We start from the raw sequence: 14,781 nt of genomic DNA, 5'->3' as shown, positions 1-14,781 counted from the left end.
ATTATGCCCTCGAAGGAACCTGGCTTATAGGGTTTTCAAAAGAAAGGCTTTGTACAGTTTTTTTTCTTCAACAAGTGAAAAACCAACCAGGAGCTATCCTTGAAGGTCATTCAGGAACCATAGCTGGTAGGGCAAGCGGCCTCTGATTTGGTTAACAAAACTTGCCGCGGGGGCCAGACTGGGTTTGTTGGTTCCTTATGTCTCCGACTGTAATTCAGGGCTTTTATTCAGCTATAAATCTACTTATAAAGTCTGGGTCCTTGTAATCTGAGCCACTGCTTTCCAGCGGTGTCAGCTTCGGTCAGCTGAGACGCTTATCGACGCTCTCTGGACTGCAGTGCTCAAGGCTGCTGGCAGCATCCCCTCTCGCACCGCTGCCCTCTCCTACCCTTTAACTGTCTCGCTCCTCGGGGTGGGGGATTATGTTTCGTGTCACAAGCTGATAAAGATGTGTCTGAAGCAAGGGCTGGCCAGGTACCTGTGCCCTGAGACCAGGAGGGAATGGGCTGTCCTTCACCTTGTAAAATTAATTTTTACTACAGGAATCGGACCAAAGGCTCAACACTGAAACGCTGCCCAGTAAACAGTGCTGTGCGGGGACAGGGCACCCTGGTGCCAGAGAGGGAGGAGCAGGGCTCTGCTTTGCTGTGTTCCCTCCAGCTTTTCTCCTTTTCTTCCTTTTTAAGGAAGAGAGATATTTTCAGTGCTTAATTACTAGGTTAGAGCTGAGACAATTACTTTCCAGACACGCAGCAACAGCAGTCTCTTTTTAAACTCCCCCCACTTTCACAAACACAGAGCCAAGCTGCCTTCCTCCCTTTGGGCCGGGGGTGCGATAAGGGATGCGTGAGGTGCCCGATGAGTGCAGGGGTGTGCCGGAGGCTCGGAGAGCAACGTGAATCTTGGCACTTGAACCTTCTCGCCTCCAGGGTGCCGAGCTTATTGGGAAATGAGGAAACCTGGCCTTTTTCTCTGGGAAGTAAAAATCCAGCCTGGGTTGGGTTAGCACCCTCTCCGTCTCTGGCAGGAGGATAATTTTTCAGTGTCGTCATATTATGTTGCAAACCTTGCTGTGGGTGAACGTTATTGGGAAGCTCTTGCCCAGTCCAACGGGTTTGGGCAGGAACATCTGCCCCAGCTGGGCTACTTCTGGCAGTCAAGCTGCTGCCAAGAATTGGGGGGTTGCTTCTAGCTAAGCAGCCTCTTCCCTCAGACTGTACAGTTAAAAATAAGTTTCTAGCCTTCTATATATTGCAGTTACACATCAAATGCTTGGCACGCTCATTTAAAATAGTTAGATTGCCCTCTTCTGGTTAGCCTCTCTTACTGCTTCATTTAAGTACTGGTTTTTTAGTAGAGCTCTCTTGCAAGCTTGGTGTGAAGCTGAGCGGACTGAATCAGCGCTGGAAAAACTTCCACGTGTCACCTTGTCTTGCATCCCTGATTGCTTAAGGTTGACTTTTCCCAACTCCTAGTTGGATGACACGCAAGGTGAATTGGGTGTTCAATTTCTTTTTGCAAGCCCCACTTCTGATGTCTTCGGAACCCCTGCTCCCCAGCATCTCGGCAACAAAATGCATCGAATTTGAGGAAAACATTTATTGCCTAACGTGGCATCAGTTACCGGTGCTCCCGGGCTGGTGGGTACCCGGAGGAGGTGATGCTGTGACTGCAGCCCCGGGCTCCGTGCATGGGTGGTTTCCTTCTTCAATTTCCTTCACTTGACACAGCTCCTTCCAAAACAACAATGATGGGATAAGTGGAACTGCCAGTGCACCAGCAGGAAAGAATTCACTGAAGAAAGAAGTATTTTTCTTTCCCTTTTTATCTGATTATAAGTCTAAGGAGGCCTAGAGAAGCTAGGGGCTTCCCCGCGCTGCCCCAGTCACGGACGCTGCTTGTCCGGGTGCTGAGCTGCTGCTGGTGCCGTTTTCCACGCCTGTGCTGTGAAGAGGAAACCAGGTTTCTGGAGCAGAGCCGTACTACACTGGCGGGTCAGCAGGCGTGCTCTGAAGGAAAGGGGGATCCAATCTTTTTGAGAAATAAAAAGCTTGTGCTACCCAGGCACTCGGAATTAGCGTGGTTTGGGCTCTGCTAATGCCTTGGACAGGTGCTGGGGTACGTGAGTCTCTGCACCGGTGCTCTGTTCATGTCCATCTCTCTCAGCCTGATGACAAAGGTCCCCAAAATCTGTTCTGCGCTCATTTAATTGGTTTCATTTTACTCCTCAGATGCAGTGTCCTGCCTCTCGGCTGGGCGCGAAACCCTTCTCTGCTAACAGCGATGGCCCTGGGGCTTGTAAGGACAAACGGTTCTGGCTTATGCCACTCACCTTGGCTGTCTCTAAATGTAATGTGTCTTGCCCAAATTTAAATGTGATCCAGCTGTTAATTTGGGAGAGCTGGGTCCTGCCTCCCAGGTGCTGCCCGTTGCCTACCGGGGAGAGGAGACCTGCCCCGTCACACCACGAGGGTTTCAACCTGCTCTGCGTCCCTGTCCCCAGCTCCCCTGGACCCGTGAGGGATATTTCTAAAAGAAGCATGTTGAGGCTGGGGGGTGTTGGGGGCTACGCTGGGTCCAGTCCAGCAGCTCAGAGCGGGGATTTGGGCACCTCTGGAAGCTCAGGGTCTCCTGCCGTGGATGAGCAGATGGCCAGGACAGGAACGGATGGACAGGGAGAGGTAAGATGTTTTTTTCACCCCCCACTTTGCAAAAGGGAGCCCCATGAAGCTGGCTTGGGGACTGCATCATTTGCAGGATAAAATGTCCTAAATCAGGTGGCAGAGGTTAGGGCTAGGGCTGGGTCTGGTTAATGTTTCGATGGAAAAACTAAAGGAAAAAGTCTGGTTTTGTGGGAGTGGATGGTGTTGCCTCTTTCCTGACGGTCCATAGGGCCGGGAGCTCCGGGCCGGACCCCAGCCCGAAAGAAGCCTCTGTGCTGGACGTCCCCGCGCCGGGGCGGGAGGAGGACTGGCTCGTGCGATCTTCCTGAACCCCGTTTACAGCCAGCCAGGCTGGGAACCCGCTCATCACGCAGCACCTTGGGGTGCCAAAAAAGCGAACCCTAATCTGAAAACAACCCGAGGTTTTTAGGGGTTTAAATTGCTGTGGCTTCGGCTGAAGCGGGGCCATGCGGTGCCCCAGGGCACCGGCCCCTCCTGCCCCTCGCTGCAGCTCCTGGAGGTGCCTGGCCTCTGCTGGGGGGGCAAAATGAGGAATTCCAGGGCAAAATCAGGAATTTTGGGGCAAAAATCCCATGTTTTAGCTATCTCCCCCCTAGCAGGGGGAGGCAGGCGGTTACCAGGTTTCCCACTGGAGATGCTCGGTGCAGGTATTTGCTTTGGGGAGTCACTGCGGGGGCGTTACTTTAAACGACTGTCGCAGTCGAATCAAGCCTGCCGTTACTTAGTCCTCTGAATCACTTCCACCACCTTGACAATCTCTCTCCAAGACCCCAGTTTGGCAGCCGGAGCTACAGCCCGGGGTCTTGGCACCCCTGCCCGGGGCGGGGGCCGCGGCGGCTCTGCCGACCCTCGCCCGCCCGCGAGCGGCCGCGTACCGTTTTCCAGGGCGCGTACACGATCTCCTCTTCGCCCAGCCCCAGGCGCTTGGCGTGGCACTCGAACTCTTCCCGGTGGGCTGTGCTCACGCTCAGGTTTCGGGCTGCAAAAGAAGCATTTGCCAGGGGTTAAATACGGACCGGTGGCCTCGGCGTGGCCCTTCGTGCCACGTCTGCTCTCTTAAGCAACCGTTTTGCAGCTTGGAAGGGCAATGGGAAGCCTTATCAAGGTCTAAAATGCTGCTTTATGGGGTTGTGGTGGATCCGATCGGCTTTGCCTGTGCCGGTACTGCAAAGCCACGTGCTCTGCTCTGGGAGGTAAGTACCGAAAAATCATGGTTGGCTTGAAAATACTGAGATTTTTTACGATGATATCGATGCTGAATTGTATTTGCTTCCTGTTCTTTGAATATTTATGGCGTAAGTAGGTTTTGTCTTTAACTTGCTCTTTCTGCTCTGCCAAGAGATTTAGGTTTTAATGGGATTTGTAAATACTCCCGTGACCCCTGGAGCGGCGGTCTCAGGAAAATCACTGACCGTTGGCGAAACCATGTTGCTGCGTGGTTGTAGCTGATAATTTTATGTGCGTGTTTTGCTGTCCCATGATAGCTTTAAATTACTTTAGGATGGAGTTTGCATACCATAGAGATACAGTCCCAAATACGTCCTTTCCCTCTGCAGTTGGTACTGGATGAGTAAAACGTCTTCAGAGCTGAGGTTCATCAGTGTCCCCACGGTTTGCTGGGTCTTGGCTTCGAGAGAACAGAATCGGGGTTGGGAACAGCCACGATATTCAGATTTTCAGTGCTGCAGCAGCGATAAACTGCAGCCCGGCTGCGGGCAGTGCCCGTAGCCCCCGGGATCTGATGTTGCGCGAGTTGTTGGGCTCTCGGTTTATTTGAATTGTATTTCTTAAACGTGGGCCTGGGGTGTGAAGGAGCCAAAGCCGCCCAGCTCCCGTCCTACCGTTGCAATGTGCTGGGTGGCACGGCTCGCTGGTGCCTGGGGTATGAGCGAGGGAGCTGCAGAATCGTGGATCAGCTGTCCCCTGCTCGCAGCAACGCCCTCTCGGCTGTGGGCTTTGCAATTCCCACCCCACGCGGCTCACCCCCTTTCCTCCGTGAGGAGGAAACAATTTCAGAGCTGAAACCTGCCACAAACGCTCCCCTCCTCGTTACAAACGAGGCAGTCTCCTTCCTTGCGATGCAAGCGGGTTTGCTCCTTGCTCCCGGCACGGCGTTGCTTCGTGGGGTTTAGACCCAGCGTGCCCCCGGCCCTGGGGAGCCGTTTGGAGTCCGCCGAGGCTTCCAATGGACAAAGCGACCCGGCAATAAAATGTGTCGGATGATGTAAAACATCGACACGGGCCCTTTGGAAGGGCTGAGGCACACAAAAAACCAGACTGGGCAATCACCCCGAAGGCTGCGCCCACCGGTGCCGCTCACCGTGCTTCACCAGCGTGGTGTTACCCGTGCCAATTTTGAAGTAGGTGGAGTTGTTGGTGAGACATTGGTCCCCCCTGGAGAGAGAGAGGGAAGGAAGTGAGGGGGGGAAGGAGAGCGAAGACCCCCAGCCATGGGCTGGAAAGGACCAGCAAAGCCCCGGCCCCGGCCCCGCAGGGGGCACGTGCCCCTGGCCCTGGGGTGGGAACCCGGCTGCGCCAGCTCCTCCGCAGGGTTAACTGCTCTCGCTGCTGAAATGAAGCCATTTCTCCCCTGCCTTTGTCTGACCCCCACCTGCAGCTCGTGGTCTCAGCCTTGCCCTGCCCAGCTCGAGGGCTCCTCGGTGCTGAGACGTTTTCCACCCCAAAACAACTGAAATTGCAAAGAGCTGCCTGCGTTGGCCCAGAAAAAATCATCCCCTTCGAGTCTGACCCTGGGGCGGGGGGGAAAGAGCTTTCGGTGTCTGGCAGGGTTAGCAGCTGCAGGGACCTCTGAAAGGTCTTCTCCTCTGGAAAGGTCTTCTCCTTGCCTGCGTCCTCCGTGCCTGCAGGGGTTGGTGCCTGCAAGACCTCTGCACCCTGCAAAATTTGCCTAAACCTGGGGGCCGCTGAAATAAATAAATAAAAGAAGGGGTGAGGAAGAGAAGGGACGGGAGAGCACGCACAGAGCAGCCAGGAGAGACTCTCTCCTTGGGAAAACCAGCCTGAAGCCGTGCTCGTATCTCGCGTCGGAACGGCTGCGGGGACGGCAGCACGTGGGAGGAGATGGGTCGGGGCAGAGGGAGCCGAGGGTCGCATCTTACGCGGCCACGCGCTGGGTGATGAGCAGCTCCTGCTCGCCGGCGCGGGGCTCCACGTGGAGGTGGCCGTGGTCGATGACCAGCATCTCCAGGAGGTGCCGGGGGAACTGGGCGGCCCCGGCCACGTACAGCCAGGTCCCCAGCAGCTGCGGGGAGAGAAGAGCGGGGCGGTGAGAGCTGTCAGGTTTGCGGGGGGAGCTCTGCGGAAGAGATTCCTACCCTCCCCGTGGCAAAATTGTTATTTTTGACCTCAGGCCTCCGCTAGCTCTCCCTCTTGCATCACACCGGCAGCGACAGAATGAAACCTGTGCGAACGCACAGGGGAAAAAAAAAATACCTGAACGTGGGGATTGGGAAACGGTGTTGGCGTTGGCTCCCGTGCCCCTGCGCGATGCGGCAGGGGCAGGACGGCCCTGCGCTGCCGCGGGGGATTTGCACCAAAAAATACCCAGGCAGCCCCCCTTGTTTCGAGGTCGCCTTTGGGACTTGCTGGGGGACCACGAGAAAACTGGGTAATTCGAGGTGTTTTGGAAAGCAAACGTTTCCCGTTTGTTGTGGATGTTTTGCTGAAGGCGCCTTGGCAGATGTGCCGGGGGGCGAGGGAAGGTTTCCGCCTTTCCCAGGGGACAGCGAGGCTTAGCAGAGCACCCACCAGCTCATTGCAGGAGTGGGGCAGCCCCCCGGGGCTCGGGTCTCTCCTACCTTTGACGCTGTGGCGTTGTCTGGGTGCTGCGGGCGCGGGGCTCCGCAGGGGAAGGCGGCCGCGGGCAGCAGCACCGCAAGGCCGAGGACGGCGGCGACCCCGGCTGCGGCCATGGCTGCCCGAGAGCGAGGAGCGAGACAGACAGACGCGCTCGCTCGGCTGTTTGCTTTTGCAGCCCTGCGGGGGGGACGGGACGTGCCGGGGACTGCTGGCCCCGCGGCGGTGATGCAGCCAGCGCCTTTTGGGGACATTGCCCAGAGAAGAGCCGTGTGCCTGGCACCGAGCTCGGTGCTTGCCCTGGCCTTGGCTGTGGTCGCTGTCAGCGAGCGTCAATAGCTGCGGGCTGTCGACGTGGCTGGAGATGATGGGGCCGATGCACTTGCTGCATTTAAAACTAAAATCTGCCCTAAATTTGCCTGTTTTGTTCCCCGTGAGCAGCCACCATAGTTCCCTCTTACTCCACAAACGAGGCGCGGTGCAGCCCCCCACCCCGGCACCGGCTGGGGTGCAGCCGTCCTCCACCTCGGGTGAAGCCTGGGGGGCTTCAGAGAGCCACCTTCTTCCTGGGCGGGAAGGTGTTTTCCCCCTTCTTGCCAAAACAGGCCATAAAAATGGGGCTGAAAGGGCCCCAGGAGGTCACCCCAGTCCTGCTGGACGCGTCCCCTGCGGTGGCTCCCCTGACCCCCAGGTCCCGCTCCCATCCCCGTGCTGCCGGGCAGGGCAGGACCTGCTTTTCCGGCTTTATTTCTCTTTGCCTTTTCCTCTCCGGTAGCAGAGCATCCCCAAGTCCCTTGAGCTGGCCCTGGGTGATGGTTTTTCCCGTCCTCTCCCCCTTCCCCTGCTCAGAGACACCCAGGGAAGGCGCGATGTCACCTCGTGTCACCCCAACCCGCTGTGACCCCTGCGCAAGCCCCCAGCGCAGACGGAGCCTGGTGGGATTTGGCTTGAAAATTCAGGGTGGGATGTCTGGATGTGAAAACTGCCTCGGTTGGTTTGAGTCACGGCGGAGGAAACCCGAAGGCGTCGGTGGGTTTGTGCGTATCCCCATGGGGTCGGGGATGATGGTGGGTGCCGGCATCCCGACGCCCCGCGGCTGGAGCGGACCCGCCGGGTGAGGTGGCTGGGAGGGTCCCGTGCCGCCGTGGAGCTGGCCGGAGGGACGATCGTCTCCGTGCCCGCTGCCACACTCGGCCCTGGCGGGGTTTCGTCCGGGGCTTTTCGTGCCTCTCGGCAGGTTGGGAGATGCGGCATCGCGGGCAGGGCGGGCAGGAGGGGTCCTGCCCGCGCTCCCGGTGAGGATGCAGCAGGAGCGGCGGGCGGTCGTAACACAGGGGTTTATTCTGCGTACGGGCGAGAACAGGGAAACTGCACGTTTCATCCGGGAGGAAAAAATGAAACCTCGATAGAAAGTCCTGAGGCTGAGCTGAGCCCGGCTGGGGCCTGCAGGCAGGGACGTGCCCACGGAGGGGCTGGAGGAGGATGAGGATGAGGATGAGGATGAGGATGGAGCAGCCGACCTGGCCCGCGGGGGTTACTCCAGCTGCGGCTCCCCGCCGCCTTTGCCCGTCTTCTCCCCGGACAGGGGACAGGCGTCCTGCGGGAGAGGGGGAGAGCGACTGTCGGTGCCCCCTTGTCCTAAAACTGCCCCAAGAGCCGGGAATGACCGGGGAGGAGGGAGGCTGCGGGGGGACACACACCGATCTACATCCCCCCCGGGACCCCCGTCCCAGCTGGTGGCGGGAGCTGGCCCGGGCTGGGGCTCGCCCACCCTGGGGAGGGGTTCGGACCTTTTCGGAGGTGAAGAACACCTCCTCCTCGGTGAAGCCCAGGCAGTGCAGGTGGGCTTTGAACTCCTCCAGGTGCTCCTTGCTCACGTTGGGCGTCCGCGCTGCCGGCGAAACGGGGCGGTAAAAGGAGAAGGGGGAAATAAAAGGGAGTTTTAGGGGGTGCTTTGCTCCTTGGTGGGCCCCGTGGTGTGGGTGGGGAGCTCGCTGCTGCCCACCCCCATCTTTCCCCTCTCCGGGGGGAAAGGGGCTTTTTGCCCTGCCTGCAAGGGCTGGGTACGCCCGTGCCCATCGATGCGTCCCCAGGCAGGGATGTGCCCCACGGATCCGGGGCAGCATCCACTCACCCGAGAGGCTCAGACCCGGGAGGTTGCCGTTGGTGTGCTTCAGGATCAGCAGGTCCTTGTCGCTTTGGATCAGTTTGGCCTCGGAAACCGACTGGTCATCGGCTGGAAGGCACGGGAGAGCAGGGTGCCCCGTTGGCGAGCGTTGCCCCGTGCCGGGGCTCAGCCTGGGCAGAGCCGGCAGCGCGGCGGGGGCTGCTCACCCCCTTTACCCCGGGAGGTTCCTCCCGGTGGGGCCTGGTCGGGTCCCACAGCGCTGCCATATGCATTGCATGGGGTGGAGGAAATTTTTTCCCCCACCTCCGGACGTGTTTTTAGGTGTAAAAGGGCCTGGTGCCGGGGGCTCAGGGTGCCAAATACCGGGGGGCAGAAGCGGGAGGGTGCAAGGTGCGGCTGCGGTGCCTCCCCCCCCCGCCATTCCGGCCCCGCGCCACGGCCGGGGCTTTACCGTGCACCAGGCTGGAGTTGTGCCAAAAGACCCGGATCTTGCTGGTGTTCTTCACCACGCACGTCTCGTTCCTGCGGGGCAGAGAGGTCAGATGGGGCAAATACCCCCTAAACTGCCCCAACCAAACCTGAGGGATTCAGAACTCAAGCTGGGCTGCAGAGCTTAAATACATTTGGCATCGCTGCTCGCCAGCCCCAAATTTGCGGAGGTGTCTCGGCCCGGAGGAAGGTACCGGCGGGTGGAAATGCCCCCGGAGACGGGGGAGCTGGGTGAGGGGGTGAATCCCCATCCTTACACTCTCATGATTTCGGTGACGTTGAGCTCGTCCTCGTGGCTGCCAGGAGACAAGGAAAAGGTTGCGTGTTTCACCGCCTTCAGCTCCACCAGGTGAGGCGGGTACCTGGAGGCACCGGCGATGTAGGTCCACTGCCCCAGGAGCTGTGGAGAGGAGGGGAGCGGGGGACAGTCGGGGTCTGTGCCGGGTTCGCCCGCGGGAACCACGTAAGTAAAAGCAGAGGCCGTGCCCTGCCGTCCCGCGGCCATGAGCACCGCCGGTAGGTGACCGTCCTGGGCAGGATCCGGGCTGGGTGAGGGGCTCTTGGTTCTGTTCCCTCCCCGCTAAGGCGATGCTCCAGCTCCAGGATGGCCAGCTTGTGTCTGTGGTCGTGTCCCTCCTGCTCTGTGCCCAGCTTTCATTGCTTTTGTCCCATTAAACATCCCCAAGGGACTAAATACTGTTTATACATTGAAGGGTTTTGCGGATGGAGACTTGTGACCCGAGTCCCTGTCACTTGAAGGACTTAAAATAGAGCGGCAAAGCACTGGGAACAGTGCTGCCCAGCCCGGTTTGCACAGGGAGATGGAAGCAGGAGCCCCCCAGAAGTGCCTGGTCATGAGTTTATGGGTGCAGAGCTGTAAAGGCTTCGCCCCGTCCCTGTGCTCCTGTGCGGAAGTCTTGATTTTTTTAGGAAAATAAGCACGGACAGGCAGTGAGATAAGAGCCAAGCTGCTGATCGGGTTCATAACCTCTTCCTGCACCCGTAACCGCGAGCGATGCTGATAGGAAAGGCGAGGACGGGTGCCCCGGCTGAGGGCAGGGCTTACCCCAGGGATGGTGGCATTGTCGAAGGTGACCGGGACGAACCGGGCGCAGCTGGGGGGCTCGGCAGCGAGGGCGAGCGGCAGCCCCAGGAGGAGGGCGAGGGAGGCCAGCATCGCCTGGCCGGCTGAGAGGAGGCTCCTGCTCTGATGGGATGTGGCTTGGCTCCGTCCCTTATATACGTCCGCCTGCAAAGCTGGACGTCCCCAGCCCCGACGTGCTTGTTCAGCCGCTGGGCTGTTTGCTCAGGCATGAAGCAATAGCAGGTGGAGGAAATTAAGCTTGCTAAAGCTTGGATTTCTCCAGCAGAAAAGTTAAAAAAACCCCCAGCAACCAAACCCCAACCCCACGTTTCACCAATACAGGCTTCTGTTCTCGGAAACTGCAATTAATTTTGCGGGTGCCTGGCGAAGCGCTCGGCCGGCTCCAGGTGTGGTTGGAGGCCTCAGGGGCACCGGCTGGCACCTGGGCCTAGGTGGCTTTCCTCCGCTGGGCAAATAACTCCCCACGCTGATGGTCACCCGCGGGCTGTAAAGGATTCGGGCCTGCACCGGCGTCGCTCCTCGCTGGGGCGCAGGGCTGGTGCTGGGTTCCTGTGTGGTCTCGGGGCGGGGGGAGTTGGGGATGGGGCCATGAACTGGCTCTGCCGTTCGGCGTGCGCAGCAGGATTAGGCCCCGTACAAGATGGGAGCCCTCAGCACAAGAAGGGCTTGGAGCTGGTGGAGCGGGTCCAGAAGAGGGCCATGAAAACGATCCGCGGGCTGGAGCACCTCTGCTACGAGGACAGGCTGAGAGTCGGGGTTGCTCAGCCTGGAGAAGAGAAGGCTGCGGGGAGACCTTATAGCAGCCTGCCAGGACTTAGAAAAAAAGATGGGGACAGACTTTTTAGTAGGGCCTGTTGTGATAGGACGAGGGGTAATGGTTTTAAACTAAAAGAAGGTAGATTTAGACTAGATATAGGGAAGAAATTTTTTACAATGGGGGTGGTGAGGCACTGGCCCAGGTTGCCCTGGCCCAGGTTGCCCAGAGAGGTGGTAGATGCCCCATCCCTGGAAACATCCAAGGCCAGGCTGGACGGGGCTCTGAGCGACCTGATCCGGTTGAAGATGTCCCTGCTCTTGCAGGGGGGCTGGACTAGGTGACCTGTAACGGTCCCTTCCAACCCAATCCATCCTATGATTCTGCGACAAGCTGCACCACTTAAAAACAAAACAAAACCCCCAACATCTCCTTCCCCTCCCCAGCCGTGCCACTTTCCCGAGCCCACCCTACCCCAGCAGCGCGGTGGGATCCCCCAAGCCGGGAATTCTGCCGGATTTTGCCCGGTCCAGCTGAGCTCCCTGTTGCGTGCAGGTGGCTTTGCTGTGCTTGCTGCTTGTGGCTCGTCTCGGCCCCGCCTTGCAGTGATGAAGTGGCCTTTGGGCTGGGGATGCTGATCACATACATAGCTGATTACTTAAAATAATCTAAAATAACCGCTAGAGACAGGGACTTGTTTAATAAATCCTGGCTGGGGGGGGTACGAGGCAGGGGAGCAGCCAGAATCTCTCTATTTAACAGCGTCTTACATCCCCTCCAACTTTGGCCTCGTAATTAAGTGCATTGATTTATTTATTAAATGTGTTTGCTTTTTCCTTGACCGCAAGCAGTGCGTTTCAGGAACGGCTGGGTCACGTGAGAGACGGTCAGCCCCAACTGAGCCATTTTTTTAACGCGCTGCCAAAGCGGACCTGGTGCCCTCGCCCAGCAGCCCCCCGTGCCCAGGGGGTCCCGCGGCCCCTCCAGCCGCAGGAGCGCTGCCGGGAACGGGCACAGCACGGGGCGAGCAAACGCGGCGCGGCCCCTTCCCGCTGCCCCTGACGCAACCCGGGACTGAAGCGGCTCCCGCGGCGCGGTGTGACCGGGTCACCCCTGTGTCCCCCTTCCCGGCTCGAGGCCACGGGGGCTTCGCTGCCGTCTCGGATGCGAGCGCTGCCTGTGCCGGCAGAGACAGCCACCAGGTTGGAGTCCATCGGCTGGGCTGGGGCCAGGCGACCTCCTAAGCAAGGAGCAGTCGGGTTTCAAAGTCAGCTTGGAGCAACCGAGATGTGATATGGGCTTGAGCAATGAAAAAGATCAGCTCAGCTGTTTTTTTTTTTTTTAAATTTTTACATTTTATTTTCTTTCTTCTTGCTCCCCGGCACTGTCTCAGGATGGGGATTTGGATGATGAACGGGCTGGCGGGGCAGGGGGGTGACGCACAGCGGCGGGGAGCCATCGGGATCCCAGCCTTGTTGTGCATTTAGCATCATGCTGAGGGCTGGGCAGGTCGTGCTGCGACCGGCACCGGAGGAAGGGTTTCGGGGCACGGGTTGGGCTCCCCTGCGGGTCTCTGGGCTCTTGCACCAACGTTGGCACCCGTGGGCTATTTCTGCACCTCTAACCCACTTAGGTTCCCTTGAAGAAGTGAAAAAAAACCATACCAGTCCCATTTCATTGCCTCAGTTTTAAATATTTATTTAAAGTCCAAAAAAAAAAAAAAAAAAAGAAGGAAGAAAAGGAAAAAAGCTTTAATGAGAACAAATGGTAACTCCAGCCTCGAGAAAACACACAAAACCGATGGCGAGAGGACGAGAGAGGGAGAAACCCGGGAGCGTGGGAGTGTGTGTGCATGGGAAGGCAGCAAGCGATGAGCGATGGTGATTTTGGCCTGGGGGTGCCGGGGCGAGCCGGCCCGTGCCGGGGTGAGGTATTTCTGAGCAGAGGCAGGGCTGCGTGGAGGGTGAGGTATTTGGGACAGATCTTGTGAACCTTTTCTGATGGTTGTTGGAAACCAACCAGCAGGCAGTAGTAAAAAAAAGAATACACAAAGAGAGACTCACATATAATTTTTTTTTTTCCTCAAAAAAATAAAATCCATAGTCCATATGAGACATGAAAACTCCAAACAGGCACTGAAGCGTTTCTGATACAGTACAGCTCTGATTACATCAATATTATTCCTTATATAGAATTAAAGATTACCATAATTATCCTCTTTAAAAAAAAAAAAATCCTCCAAATTTACATATAGAGACTAAATTTCTACAAAACTTAACAAAACAAGACCCCTCCAAGCCCGGCTGGGTTCTGAAACAAGGTACCATCAGGTCAGTCTTGACAGAGGGGCCAGACAGAAGGGTTGCAGAGCTGGGGTTTAAATACGAGAGTAGACCAGGGAATCACTGCACGCGTGAGCTGGCACGGACGCGTGGCCCACGCGACTACAGCAAAACTAGTTACATGACAACCGACTCAAAAATAGCTCTTTCTGAGGCTCAATGCTTCCAGATGAGCTGTATCCCTCACTCCCCTCCCAAAGCAGTGAAGTGCTGATTAACTAAAAGAAAAAAAAGGCAAATTTGCTTTTAAAATATCCTGTAAGTTATTTTGGACGCGCTTTGAGTTGTTGCGCACGCTTGACGTCCACGGCAATTAAAGGATCCCTTTAAAGGTGACTGTTTCTCTGATTTAGCTGTAGCTCATAACCGCCTCTCTTCCTAGAGAGATGGTCCTATGGGCTTTTATTTTGGGTCTGTGGCAAGACACTGTAGCACCTTCACAACCTTAAATAGTTTAAAGTCATATATATAAAATAACACACTTTTTTAAGAGCACCAGAGATTTCACAGTGAGAGGTAGAAACAAATCAGACGAGCCCATCCTCTCTTTCTATTTTAGCACCAATCTCTTCCCCTCTCCTCCTTCCATTCCCCCCTCTCAGCTTCGGGACTCTCCCCTACCCCAACACGATGCATGAGAAGGGACGTTGATTAAACTCACCCATGGAAGGAGGAACTTAGGTTTTTTTTTCCGTTTTTTTTTTTTTTTCTTTTTCTTTTTGCTTTAAATAATATAATATATATATTTTGTTTCTTCTAATATTGCACATCAAAATGCTTCCGGTACACAGAGCAGCCAGATTCAACTTGCAGCTCCGCCTGGGAGACCTGATGCAGCACGTGGCCATCCAGAAGGCGACAAGCTCTGAGAGGGAAGCTCTATCTTTTAATTGCTTTTCAATGGAAAGAACATTTGGTAACTCAGGAACCAGGTAAGACAAAATGGGGGAGGGGGAGAAAAAACCCACACGCTGCAAGTTGCCTGAGGTTTCTCTCAATATTTTCTTTGGTCATGGAAAAAGCTTTGTGTGTGGAACCGCTTGCAACATCTAGTCCCCTGATCCCTTTTCACTGTTCACGTCCCGACTGATACCCGCTTCCCCTACGTCCTTGTTATTCCTCCTTTCAACGGTCTGCTGAGTTCAGTAGATCACGGGTTCTTTGAGACCTTGAGCCAAAGGCTAGAGCAAGAGTTGACCCAAAAGATACAGCCCAGCTGTCCTTGCTGCAGAGAGGTGGGAGAGCCTGTGTAAAGACATAGGCCAAACACGGGGTCAAAGCCTTGGAGCCCGGTTTCGATGGCTTTGTTCAAAGGAAGCACACGGGGCCGACCTCGAGGTGATATTGCTTTCCTGGCTCGGACGGGGGAAGGTTGTAGATGTTGACAATTGGCAGCTGCTGAGGGTCCTGCGTCCGAAACGAAAAGAGAGTCCGATGCCAGCGTCCATCCTTGATCTGCGCAG

The 14,781-nt window shown here is 56.7% G+C and overlaps 3 protein-coding genes across 4 annotated transcripts in view; all 3 read right to left on the bottom strand.

Annotated features, from left to right (window-relative positions):
* Positions 1-1,616: 1,616 nt before the first annotated feature.
* On the bottom strand, positions 1,617-6,616 carry LOC142418380 (alpha-1-acid glycoprotein-like). Its single transcript, XM_075520154.1, has 6 exons — positions 6,503-6,616; positions 5,804-5,946; positions 5,005-5,078; positions 4,201-4,311; positions 3,560-3,663; positions 1,617-1,733 (listed from the first exon to the last, which is right to left on the bottom strand). Exons 1-6 carry the CDS (start codon positions 6,614-6,616, stop codon positions 1,617-1,619), a joined length of 663 nt encoding a protein of 220 aa, XP_075376269.1.
* Positions 6,617-8,034: 1,418 nt separating this feature from the next.
* Positions 8,035-10,294, bottom strand: LOC142418307 (alpha-1-acid glycoprotein-like). Its single transcript, XM_075519939.1, has 6 exons — positions 10,184-10,294; positions 9,375-9,517; positions 9,080-9,150; positions 8,635-8,736; positions 8,291-8,391; positions 8,035-8,097 (listed from the first exon to the last, which is right to left on the bottom strand). The coding sequence occupies exons 1-6, from the start codon at positions 10,292-10,294 to the stop codon at positions 8,035-8,037; spliced, it is 591 nt and encodes a 196-aa protein (XP_075376054.1).
* A 2,360-nt stretch (positions 10,295-12,654) lies between these two features.
* COL27A1 (collagen type XXVII alpha 1 chain) overlaps positions 12,655-14,781 on the bottom strand; it is a 165,348-nt gene continuing 163,221 nt past the window's right edge. For both annotated transcript variants that reach the window (XM_075519862.1, XM_075519863.1), the window contains one exon: positions 12,655-14,773. In XM_075519862.1, coding sequence (XP_075375977.1) covers positions 14,627-14,773 — 147 coding nt within the window. In that variant the 3' untranslated portion in view covers positions 12,655-14,626. The remainder of the gene's footprint in view (positions 14,774-14,781) is intronic.

This window comes from Mycteria americana, chromosome 17 (genome assembly GCF_035582795.1).
Source record: "Mycteria americana isolate JAX WOST 10 ecotype Jacksonville Zoo and Gardens chromosome 17, USCA_MyAme_1.0, whole genome shotgun sequence".
Lineage (NCBI taxonomy): Eukaryota > Metazoa > Chordata > Aves > Ciconiiformes > Ciconiidae > Mycteria > Mycteria americana.
The sequence above is the reverse complement of the archived record's forward strand: the minus strand, read 5'-3'. Positions and strand labels throughout refer to the sequence as shown.

Excerpts from the sequence above, each read along its gene's own strand:
- LOC142418307 (XM_075519939.1), bottom strand. The coding sequence starts at position 10,294 with ATGCTGGCCTCCCTCGCCCTCCTCCTGGGGCTGCCGCTCGCCCTCGCT. Across the intron at positions 8,737-9,079 it reads CAACTCCAGCCTGGTGCACG|CCGATGACCAGTCGGTTTCC; the intron begins GTAAAGCCCCGG and ends CGTGCCTTCCAG. Across the intron at positions 8,392-8,634 it reads CCCGGGTCTGAGCCTCTCGG|CGCGGACGCCCAACGTGAGC; the intron begins GTGAGTGGATGC and ends TTTCGCCGGCAG.
- LOC142418380 (XM_075520154.1), bottom strand. The coding sequence starts at position 6,616 with ATGGCCGCAGCCGGGGTCGCCGCCGTCCTCGGCCTTGCGGTGCTGCTG. Across the intron at positions 5,947-6,502 it reads ACAACGCCACAGCGTCAAAG|CTGCTGGGGACCTGGCTGTA; the intron begins GTAGGAGAGACC and ends CTCTCCCCGCAG. Across the intron at positions 4,312-5,004 it reads CACCACGCTGGTGAAGCACG|CCAAGACCCAGCAAACCGTG; the intron begins GTGAGCGGCACC and ends GTTCTCTCGAAG.